This window comes from Coturnix japonica, chromosome 5 (assembly GCF_054131305.1).
Source record: "Coturnix japonica strain WE chromosome 5, WE-NBRP24, whole genome shotgun sequence".
In the NCBI taxonomy this organism is placed as follows: Eukaryota; Metazoa; Chordata; class Aves; order Galliformes; family Phasianidae; genus Coturnix; species Coturnix japonica.
The window spans coordinates 39,350,644-39,376,955 of record NC_140667.1 but is presented as its reverse complement, the minus strand read 5'-3'; the positions used below and the strand labels follow the sequence as shown (position 1 = coordinate 39,376,955).

Genomic DNA, 26,312 nt, shown 5'->3' with positions numbered 1-26,312 from the left:
AAAAGAGGAAATATTTGTCTTCTCCACCAAAATTATATCTTCCAGCTACCCCTACTTCCTCACCATTTCCTTATGCTACAGCTTTATTTTCAGCTTCTTTTCTTGTTCATTTCATTTTCTTTCAGACATATGAATTAAGAAGTAGATACAGTAAGCTGTATTTCCAGTAAAGACTGATTTTAATGAAATCTTTGTAGGTTTATTTGTGAATAAGGACTGGAATCTGACCAGCTGAGTACAGATTACAGAACTGCATGCTTTAGTTAATAATTATATTTCAAAAATCATTTTAAAAATTTCCTGCAATTCTGTACAAACTAAAAAGTGACATCTGGCTTTGTGAGATGAAGAAAACCTCTGTGCTGAGGTCATACATATAGAAATGAAACAGGCCTAAAAAATATTAGAGACATTTGTTAAATGACCAGAAACACTTTATAATTCAGAAAGATCTCTGACACCCTCTCCCCCAGCCGCCCCCCCCCCCTTTTTTTAACATACAACAAACATTATGAACACATAGAAAAAATGTAAAAAATGTCAATTTTAATACTATTAAGATTTACTAGAGGACTCTTAGAAAAAAAATTACACAAAGCTATATCAGAACTGCTTGAATTTCTACTGAAAACAAATAGTCATTTTTTTGTGATGAAGAATGCACAAGTCTACTGGCATAAAGCAACACTTCATCTTCTGAGACAAACAGCTTATTCCAGCCAGTTGCTTTAGGGTAGTTCTGGCACTGTCCTTATGTGCAGTTCAGAGCATCAAAATTAGAAGCCTGAGTTTTTTGGAGTCAGTACAGGGAGGTTGGCTCCTCAAGAGTGGCAATTGAAAGTGAAAAATTCAATATCTAAGTGCAATTCTTTGTGCCGAAAACCGTAGCCAAAATAGGGAAAAAAAATCATGAATTCTCAACCATTTGAGTAATTTGGCAAGAGCTGTATGTGACTACTGTTAATATTATTTTAAAACCAATAGATTATTTTTCTAAACAAAGAAGCAAACAAGGGAGCAAGAGCTCTAATTATCTGTAGCTTTTGGGATGTTTTATGATCTTTTTCATGCAGAATACCAGAACAGATGACCAAAAGCGTCCTCTTGGCTTTAATATCTATGCCTCTATAGCATATTAAATAGGAAATCAAACAAAATTCTCTAACAAGTACGCAGCATTTTATATAAAATATTTTGGGATGAGACTGTTCATACACAGTTTCCCTTACACAATTGTTAGAAACACCTTTTTGCTACAGTTAAATGACAGTAGATCATAAGCTATTCATGACTCAGGGTTTTTCTTCAAAATCAAGATTGCAGAGATGTTACAAAGCCAGTTACTAAAAGATGAGGGAAAGAAGCTGCACTGTGAATGCGGATTAATGCAGATTATCAGTCTATATGAAGCCAGAAGAGTAAACTATAGGTTTCAATCTCCCTATAACTGATCTGTGCAATTCCTACTTTAAGAGTAATTAGGCTCTCTCAGGGGGGGTGGTAAGATTTCCATCTTTTCAGCTACCTGTAATTGCTGATGGTAGACTATCAAGGAGAAATAGCGTGATATAAAAATGATGGCATCTTGTCCATCAAGACTATGCATACCTTACTAGAAAAAACAGAGAAGGAACTAGGAGTAACTGAACCAGGGAAGACAAGATACTGTCAGTAAGTTCTCCATCCTAGCACTGTGCTAGTGAAAGAGAAAAGCACTGCCACCTGTGAGGTTGGGATGGGGATCCTATTATTACCATGTATAACCTGCAAAGCTGTAAAGGAGGAATAGAGCCAAGAATGGACACAGGCAGAATCAAATGAGAGTCAGAAGGGGGTGATATGGGGCCAGACAAGGCCAGGCTGCCAGCTGTGCAGAGATGTGAAAATATAGTTACCACAAAAGCACTGATATGTAATTTCATTTTATTTAGCAGAATATTTCAATACTGTTTAGACCTGCAGTGGGTATATAATCCTCAACATCAACCAGCGAAACAAGGTCTGTCTATACTACACACACAGGAAAAAAGGAAAAGGGGAAAGAAGAAAAACTTGAAATCTTGAACAGAAAAAGAAGCAACTCCAAGAAAAATATCTGTGCACTCAGCAACTCTGGATAAGTACCCATATCAACTATATTTAGAAAAATACATTAAAACCAGTTTAAAACCAACACTCTTTCGTGGCTGAAGTTCACAAAGGTTTTTTACTAGCTGAATTTGGAAATATACAATTTTTGTAATTTCTTATTGTCATGACTTGTTTCAAAACAAAACTGAAGAAAACAGCTCTCACCACTCACCTAAAGTAGGACAGAGAAATGAGAACAGCCCCAGCTGAATAATTGGAATGAAACTTTAATTGGAGTTTCAAGATCCCATGCACTGAAAAGAGTTATCGTCTCCAAAATTGGCAAAGCATTCCTAGATCCACTACAGTGAATCCCAGCTTTACAGATCCTACAAAACTGAATAGCCACGTAAGAAAATTTTAAAATAAGCAGGCTTGAGATTTCACACACAAAGAAGCAAAGTTACTTTAAGAGACAGCAGAATATACATCAGACTTCTGCCATTCAGATAATGGAGAGAAAACATACACACTTGATCCAGAGAGAAAACTACAAACCAAATTTTGAAAGGCCACTGCCACTTTTTCTTTGAAAAGAGCCGTGTTTTCCTTATTTCCTTGGAGAATTTTCTTATTTGTTTTCAGATCGGGCTGTACATTCCATGTTCTACCTTTTCTACTACACACTGTAAAATTACAGTTGTCATTAACAGAATTGTTTTTCTTTTCTTGTACTGACTATGTAGGGGGTCCATTTCTTGAGAACTTTGCAAGGGTCGTACCAACTAGTTCAGATGATTAAAAAACACCCAAACAATAATTTAAAAAAAAAAAAAAAAAGTTTTAATCATTCTTCATGGAAATAAGATTTTCACCGTGCTCTTGTTTTGTTTTTAAACAGCAGCGTATGATCTTAGTGTTCCTTAGTGTTTAAACTGGTGATTACTTCACTCGAACTGCAACAGCCCACTGAAGCTGTGTACAGAGAGGTACTTCTCAGCCCTCAAGCCAGCATTTCCAGAGAAAGCATCCAATTCCATTATGTGATCTTATTGTTACTATCAACTATTTAAAAAGCCTGTGCAAAAGCATATTTCTCCTGTAAACTGAAACTGCTTTATTTTCTACCCTATCATGGTAGATTTCAGGGAACCTACTGTATGTTGCATACAGTAACATTATTGCTTGTTGAAGATAAATGAACCATATATATGAAAGTATAGTGTGTAACATAAAACATATTTATTTTAAAATGTTATCAATTGCAGTACTTGCATAATTGCATTATACTATCCAGATAGACAACACAACAACAACCCAAAAAATCACACATAGCAATGTAAACATCACACATAAATTGTTCTGTTTTTTCAGATAAGGAATTAATTTACTAAGCCTTTACTGTTAGGTGTTAAATAACCTTGAGGAGCCCATTCAAATGTCTTCAAATACATTAATGGCTCATATTTTAAAATAAAGTATTGATAATATCATTATCAAGACCTAAAACTTCTAATGGTTTTATCCTGCAGTTAAATGAGTTTATTTATTTCTTTGGAAAGTAATTTGCTAACAAATGAACTTCCTCTTGGAAGCTAGAAACTTTTTGTGACTTGTACAAGACAGACAGTCATTCAGCTGCTTTGCTAAAGATGACCACTATCATTTCCATTTCCCCACAGTATCTGTCCCATACACAGGTTCAGAGCTGACAGATAAGGGCACATGACATTATTTGGACTGGTAGCAGGAATCTAGATGTGATATCTCAAGGTAATGATAATAGATCTAAACACTACTGCTGCATACCTGAATTGCTCTGAAACGTCTATCATTTTTGCAAGTCCCGAAATTGCTGCAGTATTACATGCTCCACACTTCTGCTTTTCTGAAGTACTTTGTTTTCTGATCAGTACATTGGGATTACTGGTTCCCATGGATTCTTTTTGTCAGGCTTTGACAAGGAAGCTGAAAGTGCTCAGAAGCTTACACAAAACTGTCTGCAAGGTGGTACATACAAGTCCTTTTTGCACTGTAAAATTGCTCTACCCTTCTGCCCCCTCCATACATGGGATACACAAAATCCAGTCTTCCCCTCAGTTAGCTCACACACAGTCCAGCCATTAATTTTACCTTCTCATACCCCAAACTGTTGAAGTCCAGCAGTCAGGAATCTCTTCATAGCTCTGTAAGGCATGAGGGGTACGTTTCTTAGGTCTTCCAGGCACATGCACATTCTGTTCACTGCTGTTTCCCACTGTGTTGCACTGCCCTGGTAAGTTACAGCACTTTCCCACTTGACACTTCTCACAGAGCATTTACTCAGAGCATCTCATGCTTACAAAATAAGAATATTCACAACAAGCTTCTACCTCTCCTAACCCACCACTACTTACAGGGTCTGAGTGTCCTCTGGAAGGCTGGGAATGAAGTGAATGTTCCTGCAAGTAATTTTGTAGTCATCCCAGTCGGAGCACTCGCAGAAGGCTGACGGGCACCTTTCCGTGCCCTGGCTGCACAGCACCAGCACCAACTGGAAGGCGACAGGCAGCCACAGCATCTTTCACCACCCTCTCTCACTCTCCCCCTCGCTTCCCGAGAAGAGAGGGCACGGCCCACCGAGAGCAAAAAGCTCGGGGGAGGCGGCACCTCTGCTGGACAACCCTCCCCTTCCCGCAGCGGGACCGGTTCTCAAAGCCCTGAGCGCCAGATGCTTCGAGAGGGCTCGGTCTACCCCTCCCGGCCCCCTGTGCCCACCCCGTCCCGCCCCGCAGAGCCCTTGTTCCCCGGCCCCCTCCCGCCGCTCTCCGGTACAGCAGAATCTCCCGCAGCCGCGGGGCTCCGAGGCCACCTGCCGAGGGCGGCCGCTGCTGTCCGGCGCGGCAGTGCCCGGCACCGGGCGGCCTCGCCGCTTAACCTTCGAGGCTGGCTGCGAGACGAGCCCGTCGAGCCGCGGAGTGACTTGTGGGCACCGCATCTGTTTTCCAGAACCTCTGCTGCAGAGAGGAGGGACGGGGCTGTTCAGAGCAATACTAAGTCAACCTGGAACAGCAGATCGAGCTTGAACGGTAGATTTTAGGGACGTGGTTAGTGGGAGTAGTGGTGATGAGTCAATGGTTGGACCAGGTGATCTTAGAAGTCTATCTACATTAGTAATTAAATGTTTGTATGATTTTTAAGGGCCCTTTCCAACCTTAAGGTGTAACCGCTGTCATTTTAAGTGGTGACTGGTAGGGATACGGATTTACAAAGCACACACACATCACAGCAGTCAGATCTGCATCTGACAGACAATGAAAGCTGAAAAGATCTGATTAAGACTCATTTAATTCAAGCTTTCTTTATACACAAGCGATGCTTCCTAGAAACAAGTATAGATATCCTAGAAACAAGTATAGATATAAATATTAAGAAATACATATAATTGTTGAATTCAGTAAGAAAGCGCAAAGAAAGTTCATTAATATTTTGCCTCAATACTTTTCACTTTTTTTTTTTTTTCCATCTAAATGCCAGTCATTTCTCCTTGCACATCTCATTCACAAAACAAGAAAAATGTCAACTAAATGTCAACAAAAGTGTTCGTAACTCTCTAGGAAGGAGGAAATCAAGAGAAGTAACCTGCTCAACAGGAAGAAATGAGACATGGTCATAATTTTAATAAATGTAATACAGATACAACAAAAACCAAACAGGAATAAAACTCTGTATTGGCCCAAGGCTCCATGTCAGCAGAGGCCTGGGCATCCAAACTTGGGTCTCAGTGAACCAGGCCAGCTATCCAGGCTGATGTCCCAGCCTGGCTCAGCCAGTCCCCATGCCCAGGCAGGTGTCCAATGCTTAGGGCTGTCCCTGTGCCCCCAGCTGCCCTGCTCCTGGCTGGAGTGGTGAGATGCTGTTACTGTCCTGCTCTGCTGCCCTGATAACCAGCCCACAGGGATGCACCCTGCTAGCCATGCTCTTTCTTCACCTGGACACCTTCTGGTGTCTCTGGCCAATGTTTTCCTTAACAAGCTGGTTCTGTTAATGAATGTGGATGATGAAACCAAAAGTTTGTTTGCAAACCCACATATAGCTCCAGGCTAGGGAGGTCTGTAAACCCTAGATCATATTTTTAAATTGACTTTGATAGCTTAACAGGAAGAGGAAAATGCAAGTCACTACATGCAAGAAGACACTTTCTGGATATCAGAAAAAAAAAAAAAAAAAAAAAAGTAGAACATTATGCATTTATTCCACTTTACATTTATAGAGTTGTCTGCAGTACTTTATCTGGTTCTGGGCATTAAGTGCCAAGAGAGAAGTAGAAAAACTGGAAATTATTCAGTGGATAGTGAAGAAAATAGAAGGTTTTAGAAGCATGACTATTAAGTGAATGGTGGAATGGTGGAAGAGTACTGTTAAGCTTAGAGAAGACTGCAAGTATTTTAGAATGTAAAAAGGAACAGGAATCAGTAGTTCTGACCACAACAGTCCTGAAAAGTGATGGCATTTAGTACTTCAAATTGACTGGCAACTTGACATCCCATCTGAAATATAAACAAATGTTCCTTTCTTTTATACTAAAATAATGTATTATAAGTATCATCCACATTTTACATATATACATGTTGAATTATATATATATATATATATATATATATATATACATAATATGCATATACATATATATATATACAGTTATATAGAGAACTCTATAGACAGACATTCAAAATCCTGTATGCCTTCACTATAAAGAAACGAAGAGGTTTTAAACAAGGAATTTTGTTCCAATGAATATTGTTCTGTTACTAATTAATTAATGAGACAGAAAAATCTCTTGTAAAACTACAGTATATTGCAATAACTTTAATTTATTTATCTAGTTTTTATTTTATTTTATTTATTTATTTTTTCCCCTCTGTTTCTTTTTTCAGCTCTCCCCCTTTCCCAGTTCCTACTGTTCACCATGTCAAGTTGTGACAAAGTATATCTTTCCACTGTTACAGATGCTCCCTCTAGTGACAGGAATGGTGGCTCATCCTGTGCATATCTCAATACTTCAAGGCGCATAATTCCTTTGTTTTGGCAGTGAATTTGTTTAAAAATAACATTACTCTTTGTTGCCAGATCTGATATGATATCTTGGGCATCTTTGCACTCATTATATAGCTTATATGCAAATCAGTTAAACCACAACAGGTTCTTCCACAGAAGCAATTAGCTCTAATTACTGTTCTACATTAACTCCCAAAGGGATTACAAGATATCAACAGTTAAATCCTGTACGTATGAGGAAGTGCTCCAAATAGGGAGATTATTAAGAGTAAAATAAAGGCTTTTCTTATTTTCTAGACCCACGCAAGGTGTGCCAGCTACTACCTATTTCTAGTTTCAGTAACTAAAATAATTATTGTTCTGTCAGTAAAAAAGAAGTGCTGCTTTGGCACAGCACCTGTCTCTAGAACAAGTGTTAGTATGCATACTTAAATAATTGTTTTCTTACATCATCCTCCCAAACTGAAAAGGTGTTACTGCAGCAATTATACGCTGTTGCATATAACATCCACATTGTTTCATTTCTCTCTTTAATGCTTTTCAGCACTGCAGTCTGTAATATTTTGCTCCTTTTTACTGCACGCAGGTAGCAGATGCAGCATTTATGAACAGCAAGGTGCCTGGCTCCAAAACACAGTTCTGGAAAAGCTGATGGAGGAGGAAGGAGGTTCCTTCCTGGTCAGACACACATCCCGCTGGTAGCTCACACACTCATTTTTCCAGTGGATCAGCCAGGCTTCCTGCCTCCTCCTGTGTACAATGTAGGGAGCGTGCATCTGCTTCAGCAGAGCCACAGCTTGTTTGTTCTCTTTCTGTTTATTTACATTACGTTTAGAGAACGTAGATGTTTGTAAACATTAATGTGCATTTTGTAAAGCTGTATCTTTATACATTTATAAGCACCTCTCTACATCACGGATTGCGCTCTATCGTAGAGGCTGCTGCGAGAAGCGGGGAGCAACCCCAGATCCGTCGCCCACCGGGTCCCCCGCAACCGCGACCCCCCCACAACGGCTCACGGAGGGGCGGAGCCTGGCCTCCAGTTATTCCTCCTGCGGGTGTCCGCCACTTGCCTCGTCCGGCTGCCTCGCAAAGCTTTTTGGGAGTTGAAGTTCTCCTTTTTTCCTTCTTTAAGGCCGAACTGCAACTTGAGAACTACGTGTCCCATAGTAGCCTCGCGGGCTGCCCAGGCTCCCGGAAGGCGGCTCTGCCCGCCGGTGTCAAGGCGGCTAGTTCAAGTTGCCATAGCGGCGAGGTGAGGAGGGTGGGAAGCTTTTATGGGGAAGGGGTTTGGCTGCGTCCCGGGGAGGTGGGGCTCAGGCTGCAGCGCGGTGAGGGTTGGGGGCTGCTAGTGGCACGTGGGGAGGCGCTGCTTTGTGCGGCGCGGTGACGGCGGCGGGTTGTTCCTGCGGGGCCTCGGGAGCAGGCGGGCGGCCCGTGGGATTGTAGGGGAACGAGCGGCGGAATGCTCGGGGCTAGGAGTTAAGGCGGCCGGGGACCCTCGGGGTGGGATCGGGTGTTGGTAAAGCTGGGTTACGAGAGTCGTTCGCTGTGCCGTGCTTTGAAAAGCTCAGGGAGTATTGTGTCACGTGTTGGTGATAAATGTAGTTCTGGAAGCACTGTGCTGGTGTGTCTGCTTGTGGCATCAGGTCCCTGAATGCTTTTGGCACAAACAGAAGCATTACAGGTGGAAGGGTTGCCAGGTTATCGTGCTGTCCATTTTAGGAACCGCTCTCAGTCTTTATCTGGTTCACCCATAACTATAAGGCTTCGCTCACGGCTTTACCACTCAGTTACCTAGTGATGGATTAGCGTATGTGGGGATAAACAAATAGAAGCGCTTGGGAAGCAGTCGGGCTGTGCGTGCCCAACTCATCTGCTAGCTTGAGGCTGCAGGCTGCGCCTCAAGCTGTTGTCGTGCTGCTGTTGCCCTGCGGGTCGCTGCAGGAAAGTCCCCCGTGGTCTCGGCGCACTGTGCGCTGAACAGGGACGGCACCTGGGAGAGCTGGCGTGTTTCTTACTGCAAGAAACGTTATGGTCTGAGTGGGTACGTTAACTGTACATTAGAAGACCCAAATAAAAAGCAAAACTGACCACAAACGTTTCTTGCTGTAGGTTACATGGTTGTGAGCTGCAATCAGTGTAGTTTTTTGGAAAAAGTGATGATAATTCTTTTCTGGTTTACATTAATGCAGCAAATGTCCACGCATAATATTTGTACAAATCTCTACTCTGTATGATCTTGGTGTTTGTTGGTTTTTTTTTTTTTTGTTTTTTTTTTTTTTAAACCTAAAATAAAACTTCTGTAACTAAAATGAGGATGTTGCTTTATATGAAATGATCCTTCTCTAACTTAAAAGTGCCTACAGTTCCTCTGTGGTTGTTTATAATAACAAGGAAGAATACTACATAACTATAAATGGGAACTTTTCTTCAAGTCTGTGTAGTGTTTCCTTTTAGGTTTCTGTCATTTACTGCCCCTTCTTCAGTACCTTAGCCACTTAGTATCCTGACGAGCTAATTTTGGTCAGCTGAAAACAACACTATCAGTTGTATTACTGTAAATCTTCATTTCCTTTTTGTTCTCTTCAGTGGTGTTCCTGTTCTGATTTTCACTCTGATGATCGAATGAAATTATTATATTCTGAGTGATCAGAATTATTATCAACACCTTTCTCTCTTCTGCCATGAGTTCCCATAATCATCTAACTAGAGGTGCACATAGAACTGTGTGCAGAGACCAGTTGCTTTTAATTTGGGAAAATGTAAAGAATTTTGTTCCTGTCATCTGAGATTCAGTAACTAATCTTTGGGATTCTGCTGGCTTATGCCATTTTGTCTTAAAGTGAATTAGAATGCTGAACTGATGAAGAGTGTTTTGACATGTTTTATCTCTATGTAGGTATCCTTAAGACACCCAATTTCACTGTGAAACTATTGATGTTGTGAAAGACGTTATTCTTTGTTCTTTGGTATAGAAAGAATGTGACCTCATGGAAGTCAGAATTAAGCCCTATTTTTCTCTTGGAGCTGTTGAGCTATCAGACAAGCTGAATGAATTGCATAAAGTAAAGTTAGTTTTTCTGGACTCAGAAGATACTTATGTGCAATATTCTACTTACAGAGTAAATGTAACATGCTTTTCTGCATATTTAGGGAATAAAATAATTTGTTTTCTGTAAACTGCAGATCTAAAGAAACTAATTTTGTTGAAATAACGTTTACAATGAGTTTGTAGTTGAGATAAAACATGCCAGATACAGATCCTCAACTGTTTGCTGTGATTATTAAAGATGAATGTGCTTCAAATGTAAGAATGATAAGTGAAAATATGGTGGTACTAAGGCCTGTGGACACATAAAGAGTAGATTTGCTTGGATTAATGACTCAGGGCTGGGTTTCTGATCTCTTCTAGGGTTGATCTTGTGCTTTATTTTTAGTATGGCTATTAATAGCATTGAGAGATTGCTTGCTGTCTTAAAAAAGATTTTCATGAAGTGCATTGAGGATGAACATATTTGTTAATTTGAGGAGAGTGGTTGCTGAATCCCTTGTTTGCTGGATTTTGAGTGATTGTGCTGCCTCTTGTATGTAGTGGGAGAGAACATTAAAAAGAAATAGCCCCCAAACAGGTGATAAGATGATTTTTCTTTGAGAGAGAAATTTCTTCTTATGCTTATCAGTGATACAAGTGGTTTGTGTGATAGAATATGGACTGTGCTGATGTCTGTGTGAGTTTGCAGTAAAGACTGATGGGGAAAACACAGCTTAGTATAGTTATTAGCAAAACGTTATGCTAAAAATTAAACTTACTCCACACTGTTATTACTACTTGTACTTTATTTCTTTTCTTTTTCTCTCTTTGAAAATATCCAGTATTCCTTGTTTTTTTTTTGTTTTCTTCCCTCAGTGCTCAATGTTCATGCTTGCTGAGCCTCATTTAGACTTAATTTCATTTGACTGGAGTGAGATGTACTGGAACAGTGATTGCTGATACTGGCAGTCAGAGTGTGCCTTAGTGAGATAAGGGGAGCAAAGATGAGATAAATTCCTCACTTTAGAAAACAGCTGTGGGGAATATTGGTGTACTTAAGCAGAAACTGATTACATTGATTTACTCTCCTCTCATATTCAAAAAGTTTCTATCCAAGTCTAGAAGATACAAACTTATATCATTTTAATAAGACTGGAGAAACATCAAGTGGAGTGTATATAAAATACAGCATAAGAGTTAAATCTCATCCATGGCTTCTTTGGGGAGCTTGTTTTAGTGGCTACAAGAATAGTATCTTTACTATGACTTCTCTTGGGTCTACTACAGGACCAAAAGGAATTTTAAAAAGTTGTTTTTTTTTTTTTTTTTTTTTCCCCCTCCTTGTCCCCTGTAATACTTAGATTCAGGCTGTTTCTCCAAACCGATATTGCTAGCGTAAACCTCAATGGTAGTAACTCCATGAACACTGGGGAGACTGCTGCACTGTGTAATAATTTAAGAAAAGAAGTTCTATCTTAACCTAGTTTTACAGGGTTGCAATTTTGATCTTTTAGTAGTTGATTTTGCTACAGCAGTCATTACTGATCCAAGCTTTTAACAATTTCTTCTTCCAGTTTTCTCACCACTACCCTGCCACTCTCAGTCCCCACTCTTTTCTTGCAAGCCATATCTTTTCTACCTCAAATTATTTTTGAGTTTGATTCAAGCAGGATTCTTTAACCTCAACACAGCCATAGGGTTATGTTGAATGCAAGGTGGGTATAAGTAGTAGTATTTCACTGTTTATGAAAGTAGCTTCCTCCCCGCCCCCATCTTTTAAGATGTTAAACTTTTCTTTCTAGAACATTACATTGTCAATGCATATTGAACTTGGATTACTGTCTACCAAGTTTTTGTTTTTTAATTTTTTTTTTTATTCTCCTCTGATTCTTCTGCCAGCATTTATAAACTTCTGCAAATGTAATAAACATATTCCATTCTATTATCAGGTAAGCTAAAGAAAATATGCAGTAGATTTACTGCAGGTTCTCACTTGATTTTTCTCCATTTGACACAACTTCTCTATGAGTTCTGATGTTTAACCACTTCACTTCCATTCTATTAAAGCTTAATTTACTTCATTTTTCTTCAGCTTAATTTTGTGTACGTCATGAGTGTTTAATGCTTTGTTTAAAAGTTACCTCTACTGCCCCTTTTTTTTGTTTAACAGACTCTAGTCACCTATTATTGGCACAATTGATTTGATATCAACTCATACATTGCTTTTCTTTTTTTGAGTAAAAGTATTTAACTAGAAACTTAAAATAGCTTATTTTAGTTTTTTCCCACATATTAAAATTAAGCCGATACATTTGCTATTTTTAGCCTCAATTTTCTTTCCTTTCCTTTCTTTTAAAGACTCAGTATTTGCAGTCTATCATAATGTCTCGAATTCTTGAGTCATTAAAGACACTGCTTCTTAATCTTTCTTTGCATAATCAGGGGTATTAGTTGAGCGCAGTCAATCTGTACATAGCCTAGAATTGAGGGAGAAACAAAGGGAGAATGGTTCTGATAAAATAGGACAGGGTAGTTCGGTTGGTTGGGGCCTATAAAGATTGCAGTGCCCAACTGCCTGGTCACGTGGGGGATTCATCAATTGTTCTGCTCTCTTGATGCCTCTATTGTATATTTTACAGAGAGAATTTGTTTTCAGCTGTGATCTTTGCCTGTGTACTGAGCAGCTGTTAGTGTTGAGAATGTCTATTTGTTGAGTTCTGTTCAAAATAAGTTTCCTTCATGCATGTTGGCCTCTGCTTCATGGTGTAGATAAGCATAATAACTGAGGAACAGTTGGTAGATGCGCCTCTGAAGTACATCCTGCTAGTGTAGTGGTCTGAGTAGTCTATGAAGTTGCTTTGGGAATATTGTATAGCTTGGATTTATTCAGTTACAATCAGGATTTAACATTAATTTTCTACTCTTTCAGCCTAGGTTGCAAGATACTGATGGCAGATTCATCCAGTGATTCAGACAACTTTTTTAGGGCTCGAATAGGAAGATGGCCTCCTCCGAGGACATCCCACAACAGAGCTCGGAACTATGGTGCTGAAGAGGTTACAGAGAAGATTCATACACTAGCAAGCACTTTACAGGTTGCTTACAAACTAATGTTTTAAAGTATATAAACAGTTTGTAAAGAAAAATAAAAAAAAGTAAAAAATTTTCACTGCTAAAGTTGTGCAATGTATTGGTAGTGATGAGAAACATTGCTTTCTGTGTAAGCCAACAGATATTATGTATCTGATCATGTTGCCTTGGAGTTGGAATTGGGTAGCTTGATGCTATGTGGAATAACAACGAAGTGAAAGCATAATGTAATACTGTTAGAAACCATGATGTGTTTAGCAAAACTACTAATAAAATTAATGAACTGAATAATGCAAAAAAACTTTTCATATCATTACAAGTGATGTTGAATTTTGTAGTGGAAACGTCCAGCCTCATCTTTTACAGTGTACCATTTTCAAGTTCTAAATAAAGAAAATAGGTAGGCAGTCTAATCTATTCCTCATAAAAGAGGAATCATAACTCCAATAATTCGCAGATGTTGAACAGCACAGTGAGAAGCAATACTTGTAAACTTGGAGTGGATCTGTACCTGAGCAGGAAAAAGGGTTCAACTAATTCCTGCTTCTTCAGTGGAGGCAGGAGAGCAGGTTTCTGATCTATTTTGCACATAGGAGGAGGTGTTTAACTGTCTTGACATCATTTATGACTTGAAGTCATTCATGTTCATCAGTGTGGAAGAATTAACCTTGAGGTGAGAATCCCTGTTCTAGCTAACAGTTCTAAGAACTTGGAAGAAGCAGACTTAAACATTATTGCTTGTGCTTAATTATTGTTTCACCTAAAATAAATAAAATATATACACATGTACATTTAGTATGTGAGGAGAGAAAAGATGTGTTCAGTGCTGAGACTGAACACTGAAACTTCAGAACTTCTTGGCTGAAAAGTGATCATCAGGCTAGAAGGTTGAGTTAATAAGAATATAATATGACTGTTTTTTTTTTTTTTTAAAAACACTGTCCTTGGGGTTTTTGTGTTCCAGTCTAACCTCTTTCTGGCTGCTCTTCTGAGAATCTGATTTTAAGCTAATGGCTTCTCAGCAGACCTACCACCATACCCTCTCATTCCTCACCTAGTTCAGGCTTCATTGTGTAGAAAAGTTGTGCTGAAGAGTAGGGTAGAACTGCAGCTGTGTGGCTGGAGATATTTGAAGCTGCTATGAAACTATTATATAAACTAAATGATGGTATTTTGGTCAGGTTGCCCCACAGTAAAGAATGCAATATTTATGCCGTGACTCAGTCATCTTAACTTGTCATTTCTTCCCATTATTGTGTAGTTTTATGTAAGCTGTGATAAATGCTGTCCATGCCATAGATAAATAGTGTCTTGAGGGCTGTGTAATCTTGCAATAAACTTTAAGAAAGAATATTTATGTTGACCTCTTAATTCTTGATTTCCTGCCATCAAGAAAATGTCACTCCAGAGCCTTTATAACCATTTCTTTAATTTCTTCATGGAAGTTCTAAAGTGTGGCTTTAGAGCATCTGCTATATCTCTGCTTTCCTTGTCTGCTTGGTGAACTTCCTTACCTTAGATAAATATGCTGATCATCAGGAGTTTATTTCTCTATTTTGCCAGCAAAGTAGAAGAAATTTTCTTTAAGATCTCTGTGTAAAAAAAAAAAAAAAAAAAAAAAAATTTATATTTTCTGGTGAGTGGCTGAGTATTTACACTTCTTTTGTCTGAAGCTGAGCCCTTACTGGTTTGCTGTTTAAACAAACAACAACAACATAATCCCACCATGTTATATTTTGTTCATTTAGCTTCTCTGTTCTTCTTCAGATTCTGGCTTCTTAAATAGGGTTTGGAATTTTTGAATGCTTAGCCCCCCCCCCCTTTTTTTTTTAATTTAGCAGCTACTTGTTTTATTAACTTATTCATAAATAAGAAATAGTGAAGACAACAGTGATGTTAGATTGTTGGAGATTTCTATTTGACTTTTCTTCCTCAAACATTTCTTTTTTTTTTTTAAGGATACCAATAGAAACCTGAAGCATGTTGACCATCTGCTGGGGCAATACAGGGAATACAACAAGGAACAAACAGAAGCAATAGCAACTGTGAGCAACTTTTCTTAAATCTTTTTTCTTCCTAGTAGTATTCACAGTTGAAAACTTGGCAGTGATGGGTAGGATATATAAAGAGTTAAGTAGATGTTAACTTTTTGTAGTTACTTGAGCAGCCTACTACAAACTTTAGTTGTATGTTATATAATGAAAGTCCAACAGTTTTTGAAGTTTTATTACTTTTCTGGCTTATAGACTTCAAGGAGGTTGTGTTGTAGTATGATAGCCTGGGAAGTACAATGTGCAAATAGGACATGTACGTTTTGTGTCAGTAGTTGTTACTATGATTCTAGAATAGCTTCTTAATCTCGCAGACAATTTTCTCTAAACTTCAGATGAATAGAAGTTTTTGTAAAAGCCTGCAGATTTTGTAAAATTCTGCAGATTTGAAAGCAGCTGTCTGAACAGAGATTGTAAAATAATGTCTTTAGGACAAGAGGGATTTATAACTTTGTTTCAAACTTATTGCATCTGATGCTTCCTTGAAACTTAGTTACAAGTCAGTGTTATTTTATATGTGGAAGTGGAGGGAAGAGGGGAAGAAATCCTGAATCTATAGAAACAAAGAAGCACTTCCAGTCCCTCCAGCAGTTTCTTTCTTTATGGAGTTTTGATAAAATAATATAATGAAAATGCTTTAGAAAGAATTCAAGCAAACTTGAAAAGATACAGTGAAGATTTAAAATAATGTTTTAAGCTTTAGGAAAAAAAAAAAAAAAAAAAAAAGGCATCCAAGATATCCAACTCTCTTAATTTCTGCAAGAATAAAATAACAGTTTAACCACTGTGTATATATCTCTGTTAGGAGAGGAGGGATGATCCTCTAGAAATAGAGATTTTGTGGAATTAAAATAAAGGTGTGGTAAAGTGAGAGGTTTAGAACCAGAGTTGGCTTATAGTAGCTATGCTTGTTTCTTTTGTGTATTCCTGGTGCATTGCATCTATGTTTTAAGTAACGTAATATTTGATACTGCCAATGTTGAAAACTTGTTTTACAACAGCTAGGAGAATATTATGTATATGAAATAACCAAGGAAAGCCTCTGTTGGTTCATGATGAAACTTGGGCTTAAAAAGAGCTCTCATTATCTTAATGATTTAAGATTATTTGCATGCTATTGTAGATGTCTTTGTTTTTATTTCAGTAAACTGATTTCTTTGCAGTTAAAAGAAACATTGGAACAGTCTATAGGTCAGCTAAAGAGTCAGCGACTAAGTGGAAACTCTGGAAGGAGAAGTGCTTCTCTCTCAAGCTTGTACCCTAGTGATTTGGATGGAGAAACAGTGCCAGGTAAAATACCTAAAGTGCTTGAATTTACTTAAATTATGTCATATTATTATATGGAAATAAAACTGTATAAAGATATTGACATGAAGAACTATCATTGATTTCTTCAAAGAAATTCATTTTAGAAATTTGGAAGACCTGTGTTAAGTTTAGGAGTTGTTTACTTGGTAAATGCCTATAGCTTTCTAGTATGTATTTTCTTTTCTGGTATCTCAAGAAATATAAATCCATTGATAGTTGCTATGGAGAAAACTGCCTTGTCTGCTGCATGAGTTGTAGGTATGTGTAAGTTGTAGTTAGTCCAAAGGATTGTATGTTCTGAAGCTTACTTCACGGCAAAAAATAAAATGTAAATTTTAAATACATAAGATAATGTACTTGTAGGTAAAATTATACTTGGTGGAAAATGAGGAGGTAAAATGATGTATTTTTCTGTAGATTGTACTATTTTTCTTATACATCTCTTGAAAAATTCATAATTTTTTAGGATAATGTGTATTTGGGAGGAATATTCATTTCAGGAATAGCATTAAATGCATTTTAGGAGAAAACATTAAAATTTTCTTTTTATTCCTAATGTAAATTCTAAAAGTTCTTATTCTAGTTTGAAGCTTCAGTAAATCCAGACAGAAAAGAAGCCACTGTTTGGATAGATAAAATTTGAGGAAATAATCTACCTACTCCCTTTACCCTTCATCTGTATCTGTATAAACATATACATGTGTATATTAATCTGTATAACAAATATCGACTGTAGAAGAATTCTGAGGAGAGCTAAACAAGTATGCCTGTGAATTTTAGGTAACTTTGGTAATTTACCTGTAATGTGATCCATATTCACAAGATGAAGCACGAGTTTTTCTCAAAGCAATACTAATCGTTTTCTGTATATTAAAAATAAAATAAAACTATTTTCTTTTTTTTCCCTTGTCTTTTATCACCTAAAGGGATCCACCGCTTTGTGCCTACTTCTCCTCTCAGGGATTATGGAGACTCACAGGGCAATAGACATCGGAGGTCTAGATCAGCAAGTGTTCGATTTGTCAACGAGGCTGACAATTTGAATCAGGTACTAACGAGAGTTGCTAATGAGAGTTCTTTCCCCAAGCAGACAGTGTGTGTCTATCAGGCTCTTTGATTTTACTTCAAATTAAGTTATTTTGATGAAGCTAAGGATGCTTCAGTGATCAAATACTTTTTCAGTGTTCTGTGCAATTTTTTATTAAACATTAATCTCTTAACCATCACTATCCTGAAGTTTCATATGATTCTGTCTTAATAGATTTAAAAGAAGGTGGATAGCAAATTAAAATAATTTCTGTACATTCTAGTTTCTGAAAGCATCACAATATTTTGCTTGGTCACTTGCAATTTTACATGCTATCTTTCTTTAGTAGGACATATAGCTGGGCAGAACTTTTTCTCATTTGTAGTAGCATTTATTAACAGGAAATGTCTGTCCTGACTTAAACTGTTCAAATCTTTCAATTTGCCTTGCATTAAGTTAAAAAGGTGATGCAGTGTCAGATAATTAAAATGAAAGCATAGAAAAAAACATGGTTGGGATTCTTAGTTTAGCAAATAATAGAGTGAAAATCAATGGTAAATGAGCAAGTGTTGTGAAGGGTTGTTAGAAAGAGAAACACACTTGCTTTGTCCAGGCTGATCTGAAATTCATGTGGACTTGTTTCATACACTATTTTTATCTGCTGCTTTCTATTTAATATTTTCTTTTAAAAGGTGTATATAGATGTACTTTTGAAATATCACAGATAAAAGCATTCTTAAGCCTTGGCTTAATTTATGTACTTTTACTTACAGCTGCATTCTTTCCACCAGTCTCTTCGCGATCTTAGTAGTGAGCAAGTTCGTCTTGGAGATGACATCAGTCGGGAGCTTTCAAGAAGAAATAGGTATAGACAGAATATAACTTGCATATGAACAACAATGGAGAAAATGGTTTATATGCTCCTAAATAATAAATTATTCATCTGTACACTGTACCAGTACATCTGTACAGCTAGTACTATGAATGGCTTGTTACACATCTTCTCATGCAGTATTTCTAGGTGTAAATAGAAAACACAAGTTCTGATTTGCATAGAATATGTGGCTTCCTTCCCTTTTTTATACGTATACAAAAAGAAAAGGTGTTGGGAATTTGTTAGTAAAACTTTGCTCCTTTTATGTTCTTGATACTGGAGTTTCATGAGGACAAGCTCTCATTCAGTCCATAATGTTTTGGTTATTTCAGTACATGCTGTTTCATTGTATGATGCTTTTTCTAATAACAATAACAGGAATTAGTACTCTTCTTGTCAGTAAGAACTAGTCCTGTTCAAAAGGATTGTGTTGACGTGTTCCTAATTTTGTACTTGTTGACCTGGTATCTAATATTTTAAACTAGACTGAACCATTATTAGGTACTCTATTATCTTCACTAGAGAAATGGAAATTCTTTCTATTACAGATTTTCCACTTGAGGTTGGTCTCCAATTATGCTAGGAATATAGAAGCTGTAGAATGAATTCAAGTAGCCTAAAAATCCACAAGATTGTAGCTGCTTAAAATTAACCCAGTTGATCCTTAGTGTTTGCACTGCAGAATATTAAGGCTTACCTGTATTTTTCTGTGAAGGGCTGATGCAGAAATGAGAGAGACTCTAGCGGAACTGTCTGAAAAGCTCACTGAGTCCCGAAGACAAGAAACGGTGAGTGTGCCTAACAAGAAAAGATCATGTATGTTTAATGTTCTAAGCAAGATGTGGGTTACTGTTTGTTTTGCAACTCAGCAACATGTATTAGTATGTATATCTGGACAGGATCCTCTCTAGACCAGGTAAGATTGTTGTAATATCCTTCCTTAATAAAATCAGCAGAACAAGTGTGTTTATCTGTGGTACTTGTGTAAAGTAAAAGTGAATGTTTTACAGGTGGGTGTGCAGTGAAGTTGTCTAAATATTCAGTTTTGGAGAAAGCTGCTGTTTGAACATTGTTTTGAACACTTCAGTAAATGCAATAGATATATTTTGAGAGATAAAAATTAGATTTTTCTGTGTTAAATAAGCTCCTATTTCAAGCATGAAATCTGAGGGTTTTTTCCCTCTTCCTTCCCATCTCCCTACCTATCCTTATCAATCCTTATCATCCGCAGTCTACTGAAATGAATGAGTCTCTTAGGAGTATGCTCTTCTCTGAAGGCATTGTGGCAAATGTATCAAAGGAGACAATGTATCTGTGATTGTCTCTTTTTTGCCTCTTGTATCTGGTGGAAGGAGCCTAATTCTAGTGTTTCGAGATGGAAGTCAAATCAGAGTATTGCTGCAGGCATGAGAGAAGATGAGAACTCCACCTCTAGTTTGGAACTACCTATAGGATTTTCTTGACTCAGACTTGAGTCTATGCTTTTTGTGCATGCTAAACTGATACCAAAAATAATACTAACTTTGCAGAGCAAGTTGAGTTGTGTACTTATTTTCTCCAAGATGGCTGACCTTGCTCTAACATTGCATAAGTTAGTATTAAATGATCTGGCAAGATCTTTAGTTATGCATTTGTCATTGATATCAATATTGTAGGCAAAAGCAACTTCTTGACATCAACAGGCTTAATTATTGTATTTGTACAGGTGATATAGAGCAGAGATTCCGTGAACTATAATCTATCAATACCATTTAATGTGATGGAATTAATCAGCAGAGGAAGACTTCCCTCTTCAGCCTTCCTAGAAGAGTTTAGCAGGGTGTCTTTGTTAGATGTTAGGTCTGTTTATCTGGTGGGGAATACTTAGATGCTTGAAAAGCTGTTTTTGCCTTTGAATCAGAGAAACTAACCTTCCTCTTCAATCTTCTGGAATTCTGACAGCCACTGTCTTTTAATTTTTGAAAAAAAATAAACAGCTTTTTGTTTGTGACCTACTACAGCAAGTTTTCAAGACTAGAAATTGGATGTCACAGATATTATCTGAGTGAAGCAAGAAGTGAGAGATGTGCAGTGTAAAAAGGAAACTCTATTATTTTTTTAATGGTAAGGGGAATAGAAATAGAATAGTAATTCTTTTCAAGGATGATAGTTTCTCTCTCAGATGAAGTTTTGAGAGGTGAAACATTTAGTGATACGCTTCTAATAAGAACAATAATGCTGTAGTTGGCTGCAGAGACATCATTTTCCGGGACAGGCATTGCCACCCTGGTTTTAAATGGGATGTTCATTACTTTGTGCTTGATTGATTATGGTAGGTGGGGCTTCTTAACAGTCAAATCCATTTTTAATGATTTTGCTGCCAAATGGAAGCCTAAGAAAGAGGTGGAGAAAGAGGTGTCACGAGTATTGTTCAGTTAGTCTGTGGTGCTGAAGAACCTCTGTGTTCCTTGTACTGTTCTTCAGTGAATCACTTGTCTACACTAAAGCTTTTGATCTAGAAGACAAGATACATACTGTTATGGTAGGAATATTGTCCTGAATTAAGGTCATCTGGGATAAAAGAAGATAATTGAGTTATAGTCTCTTCTTCATGTGCTGCTTGCTTACTTAATGGCTCTAATCTTTCTAATGTCTTTAGTCCCTTTATTGCATGTCGTGCATTCTGTGATAAACTGAGGAAGATCAGAAAGGCTATAAGACCAGGAAACACAATTCTTAAGTGTACACCAGTGTAGACTGGGTAACTGTCATCTTGCAAGAGCTACATTTTAGCTGGTGTATAGGTACTTCGTGTGGCTAATAAACAAAAACTATATGAGAAGAAAGGACATTTGTTATAAATCAAGTCCCGTGCATGGCTTTTAATATATGAAATACTCAAATGGGCAATGGATATAGTAAAATATTTCCAGACAGCATGGTTGGAATATTGGACTGTATGGAAAAATTTGTAACTGAGAATTTGCTCTATTAAATAGTGTTATTGTGGTGTTTCTATCTGTATGGGAAACTGGTAATCACAGCCTGAACCTCTGATTAATCAGCTGAGGCAAGTGTCGGGTCAGCTGTGAGAGCACAGGTGGGAGTAATTTAGCTGTGCTCCTGGAAGGGGTGGAGCTTGACTCCATCTCCTCTAGACTGCATTTAAGGGCTGACCACCACTAAGGCAGCATCTCTTGGAGACTGCTCTTTGGTGGAGATTGCCTCAGTGTTTCCCATCAGACTGAAGGCTTCTATATGGGTGAGTTTTTCCTGTAGGTAACCTTTTGGATATTTATTACCACTTCTCTTGTACCATCACTATTGTTACATTATTGTCACCGTGCACTATCTGTTGTTGTTTCTGTGGAAGTAAAAAAGAGGCATTACTTTTGGAGCAACCTACATAGTTGGAATAGCTTGTGATATTGCAAATTTTATATTTATGAAATAACATTATCTCCAAAAGCTTCAGCTTATGGAGGAAATGAGAGTTGGACAAATATCCAAAAGCAGCGTATGCAAATTATCTTTAAAAAAAAAAAAAAGACAAAATATAGGAATTGCAGGAGAATAGTTATATTTGACTGAATGAGAAGCTCTTAACTTACTTAAGGAGGAGTGTAAAAACTAAATTATTTTGAAACAGCCTCATACATATTAGCTGAGATACTTAATTGTCTGAAGTGATCTTAAAATGGCTGCTGAAGTTTCTTGTTGTCTCTTAAATATTTACTGATCAATTTCTGGAAAAATAATCAGTCTATTTTCTCAATTTTCAATATTTTCTCTTTTGAATATTTCTAGAACAGCTTATTTAACTCTCTCTTACATTTGTGTAAGAATACTCTAAAATTGCCATTAATTGTGAACTGACTGCAAACAAGGAACCATTTCTAACTTACACATTCCTTTTGTAAAGACATAAGGTCTGTATTGTTTTTATAAAACTCATGAAGCTCTGAGTGTAAGCGTGTCATTAATTGTTACTTTTGGTACATAATTGTTCTTGTTAAAATTTTCTATCCATACACATGCATGTCATTCTTAGAAGCATGTTTAGTGAAAATTTGTTCACTCCATATGTATATACTAGAAACTTGTTGATGAATGGTGTTTTAAATCTTTTCTTTTTTTTTCTTTCTTTTTTCTTTCTTTTTTTTTCTTTTTTTTTTCTCTTTCTTTTTTTTCTTTCTTTCTTTTTTCTTTCTTTCTTTTTTTCTTTCTTTCTTTTTTTCTTTCTTTCTTTTTTTCTTTCTTTCTTTTTTTCTTTCTTTCTTTTTTTCTTTCTTTCTTTCTTTTTTTCTTTCTTTCTTTTTTTTTTCTTTCTTTCTTTTTTTCTTTCTTTCTTTTTTTCTTTCTTTCTTTTTTTCTTTCTTTCTTTTTTTCTTTCTTTCTTTTTTCTTTCTTTCTTTTTTTCTTTCTTTCTTTTTTTCTTTCTTTCTTTTTTTCTTTCTTTCTTTTTTTCTTTCTTTCTTTTTTCTTTCTTTCTTTTTTTCTTTCTTTCTTTTTTTCTTTCTTTCTTTTTTTCTTTCTTTCTTTTTTTCTTTCTTTCTTTTTTTCTTTCTTTCTTTTTTTCTTTCTTTCTTTTTTTCTTTCTTTCTTTTTTTCTTTCTTTCTTTTTTTCTTTCTTTCTTTTTTTCTTTCTTTCTTTTTTTCTTTCTTTCTTTTTTTCTTTCTTTCTTTTTTTCTTTCTTTCTTTTTTCTTTCTTTTTTTCTTTCTTTCTTTTTTTCTTTCTTTCTTTTTTTCTTTCTTTTTTCTTTCTTTCTTTTTTTCTTTCTTTTTTCTTTCTTTTTTTCTTTCTTTTTTTCTTTCTTTTTTTCTTTCTTTTTTTCTTTCTTTTTTTCTTTCTTTTTTTCTTTCTTTTTTTCTTTCTTTTTTTCTTTCTTTTTTTCTTTCTTTTTTTCTTTCTTTTTTTCTTTCTTTTTTTCTTTCTTTTTTTCTTTCTTTTTTTCTTTCTTTTTTTCTTTCTTTTTTTCTTTCTTTTTTTCTTTCTTTTTTCTTTCTTTTTTCTTTCTTTTTTCTTTCTTTCTTTCTTTCTTTCTTTCTTTCTTTCTTTCTTTCTTTCTTTCTTTCTTTCTTTCTTTTCTTTCTTTCTTTCTTTCTTTCTTTCTTTCTTTCTTTCTTTCTTTCTTTCTTTCTTTCTTTCTTTCTTTCTTTCTTTCTTTCTTTCTTTCTTTCTTTCTTTCTTTCTTTCTTTCTTTCTTTCTTTCTTTCTTTCTTTCTTTCTTTCTTTCTTTCTTTCTTTCTTTCTTTCTTTCTTTCTTTCTTTCTTTCTTTCTTTCTTTCTTTCTTTCTTTCTTTCTTTCTTTCTTTCTTTCTTTCTTTCTTTCTTTCTTTCTTTCTTTCTTTCTTTCTTTCTTTCTTTCTTTCTTTCTTTCTTTCTTTCTTTCTTTCTTTCTTTCTTTCTTTCTTTCTTTCTTTCTTTCTTTCTTTCTTTCTTTCTTTCTTTCTTTCTTTCTTTCTTTCTTTCTTTCTTTCTTTCTTTCTTTCTTTCTTTCTTTCTTTCTTTCTTTCTTTCTTTCTTTCTTTCTTTCTTTCTTTCTTTCTTTCTTTCTTTCTTTCTTTCTTTCTTTCTTTCTTTCTTTCTTTCTTTCTTTCTTTCTTTCTTTCTTTCTTTCTTTCTTTCTTATACCATTTGGCAATTTAACTGCTTTCTAGTGACTCTTAGAAATCATTACTTTTGAAGTAGGGAGGAAACATTATATAATTGTTCTCCTTACTAATCTTCTGTTTAAATAGTATAAATTTAATTTGCTGTCCACAAGAGGGTGCTGTCTGCTAGCAGCTTGAAAAGAAAAAATACTGTAAGGATTGTAGCTTAAGGTTGGATTATTGTATTAACACAGATTGCTTTAACAAATGACAGATTTTTATTTGTATTTGTTTGCATGTTAATCGGTAAAATATTGGGAAAAATTCTTAAAGTTATATAAATGTTTTGTGCTATCGCACAATTATTCTCCTGTAGCTATGTCTTGTTTACTGCTCAGAAACTCATGGGTTTCTGAAAATGAAGTGATTTTTTGTTTTGGTTTTGCTTTGTTTTATGTACAGAGGATGTGAAGGAAGTGAGTCTCCAGAGATTAATTAGGCTTGTGGCAGCAGAGAAGCTAAGATTTATGTACTGTGGCCTCAGCTTAGGTGGCACCAAGCTTGGTATTGACATATTTAGCACTTTATTAGAACTTCCACTGTGCAGAAAAGTAACGTAAGTGAAGAAGAAGGGTAGTACTAGCAAGATAGCAATATTGAGTACTCAGAGCTATAACTCTTTTTTTTTTTTTGCTATACTGTTCTAAATCTTGCTTTAAAAAGTCATTTCGTTTTCCTTTCTTCCTGCCCCATACTTTCTTTACCACTGTTATCTCTGTATGTGGTTAAAATACACCCTAATTTCATGCAGGTTTTTTTTTTTCCTTTGAAGGTATCTGCACGTGTAGAGAGAAGACTTCAGGAGATAGAACAAGAAATGCGTGCTGAAAGGCAGCTTGTAGAAAGGCGCCAGGACCAACTGGGGCAGATGTCTGTTCAATTACAAGAGGTATGCAAATGAAAACTTCCTTCATACTCAAGATCAAATGAAAACTCCTGATACTTAGGATCAAACTGAGATTTTCCTGTCTTTGTGACCCTGTGTCTGGCAAACTGGTGAAAGTGCTCATATTTATGATGTATTCCCTTAACTGTATCAAGCCTACTTCCTCTTGATTTGCTGACCAGATGTTAATAAGACTCTGCGTTACTCATGGTACTTTGCCTAGATTTAGACCTTTTTTAATAGCTAGTACAGATATTCATTAAAAGAAAACAACCCTTTTCCCACAACATTCTTCCTCAAATCCCCCCCCAAAAGCAAAACATTTGCTGACTGTTGTTAATTAAAATGCTTTGTATTTTAAAACGCAGATGTTGCTTGTAATGAGTGGTTTATTTTATTTCAACAAGCAATCAAATACGCTGCACTGGCTTCTTAGTGCTTTTTAAACAGTTTAGGGCAAAGCAAAAATCTGATGAAATATAAAGCATTGTTTAATAGACAAAGATGTTAATTTTCTGTAATTTTGATTCATAATATAATGTCTATTTGTGCTTACTTTAAGAAATGTATGAAAAGTACTTATCTATTTCTGCTTATAGTGCTATTTGGAAAATGTGTGAATCTCAAAGTATTGTGATTATTTAAAGTTCACAGAATCATCAACTAGCTTAGATTGTAAGAGACCAATAAGATCATCTTGTTCCAACCCTTAAGATATGATTTACAGTGTCATTTCTGATAGTGTAATAGAGAAGTGTAGTTGAGAAGAAATCCTTAATTCTGATGTTCTTATTTTTAACAGTGGTGCATATGCTTTTTTGGAAGGTAGTTTTATTCTGTGCACTGATATTCAGGGGCCTTAGGGTAGACCTGTGCTTTACATTTCATATGAGGATAGAGACTCTTCAAAGAGGCCATATTTAAAAAGATAACATACTTCTAAAAATATGAATTAAAAATACTTCTGCTAATGGTTAAGAATCAATGAATCATTTTTTCCCAATTGATACCTTAGTGGGTGAAATGAACTTATATATGAATGAGAGTGCTTTATTACATTTCTCAGAAGATATGATATTTCATAGGGATTTTAATCTTCAGTATGCTTATGGATTGGGTCTTCAATCTGGTAGCAGCATGCATTATGAGAGGAGTTACTGTTACGTGATAGTGTTATCTGTTAAGTGGAAAAATCTTCCTTTATGCTTTTAAAGCAGTTATGATTTTTATCTATTAAGATGTATTGATACTGTGATTATTCCCTTGCAAGGAAAATCTGTTTTCAAGTGAATGAATTCAA

At 36.2% G+C, this 26,312-nt stretch overlaps 2 protein-coding genes across 13 annotated transcripts in view; one reads left to right on the top strand and one right to left on the bottom strand.

Moving 5' to 3' along the window:
• The window catches only part of TSHR (thyroid stimulating hormone receptor), a 45,797-nt gene extending 41,034 nt beyond the window's left edge, over positions 1-4,763 (bottom strand). For 2 of the 4 annotated variants that reach the window (XR_014946751.1, XM_015865237.3), the window contains exon 1: positions 4,467-4,763. Coding sequence is in view for 3 of the 4 variants with exons in the window: in XM_015865237.3 (XP_015720723.1) it covers positions 4,467-4,630 (164 nt within the window). In the remaining variant the exon portion in view is untranslated. Of the gene's footprint in view, positions 1-4,203; positions 4,257-4,462 lie in introns of all 4 variants that reach the window. The other 2 variants (XM_032444990.2, XM_032444989.2) reach the window with 2 other exon arrangements.
• Positions 4,764-8,310: 3,547 nt separating this feature from the next.
• The window catches only part of CEP128 (centrosomal protein 128), an 83,107-nt gene continuing 65,105 nt past the window's right edge, over positions 8,311-26,312 (top strand). For 7 of the 9 annotated variants that reach the window (XR_014946750.1, XM_015865214.3, XM_085549301.1 and 4 more), the window contains exons 1-8: positions 8,311-8,362; positions 13,071-13,236; positions 15,190-15,276; positions 16,446-16,572; positions 17,517-17,638; positions 18,391-18,482; positions 19,207-19,279; positions 24,899-25,015. Coding sequence is in view for 8 of the 9 variants with exons in the window: in XM_015865214.3 (XP_015720700.1) it covers positions 13,090-13,236; positions 15,190-15,276; positions 16,446-16,572; positions 17,517-17,638; positions 18,391-18,482; positions 19,207-19,279; positions 24,899-25,015 (765 nt within the window). In the remaining variant the exon portion in view is untranslated. The remainder of the gene's footprint in view (positions 8,363-13,070; positions 13,237-15,189; positions 15,277-16,445; positions 16,573-17,516; positions 17,639-18,390; positions 18,483-19,206; positions 19,280-24,898; positions 25,016-26,312) is intronic. The other 2 variants (XM_085549300.1, XM_015865215.3) reach the window with 2 other exon arrangements.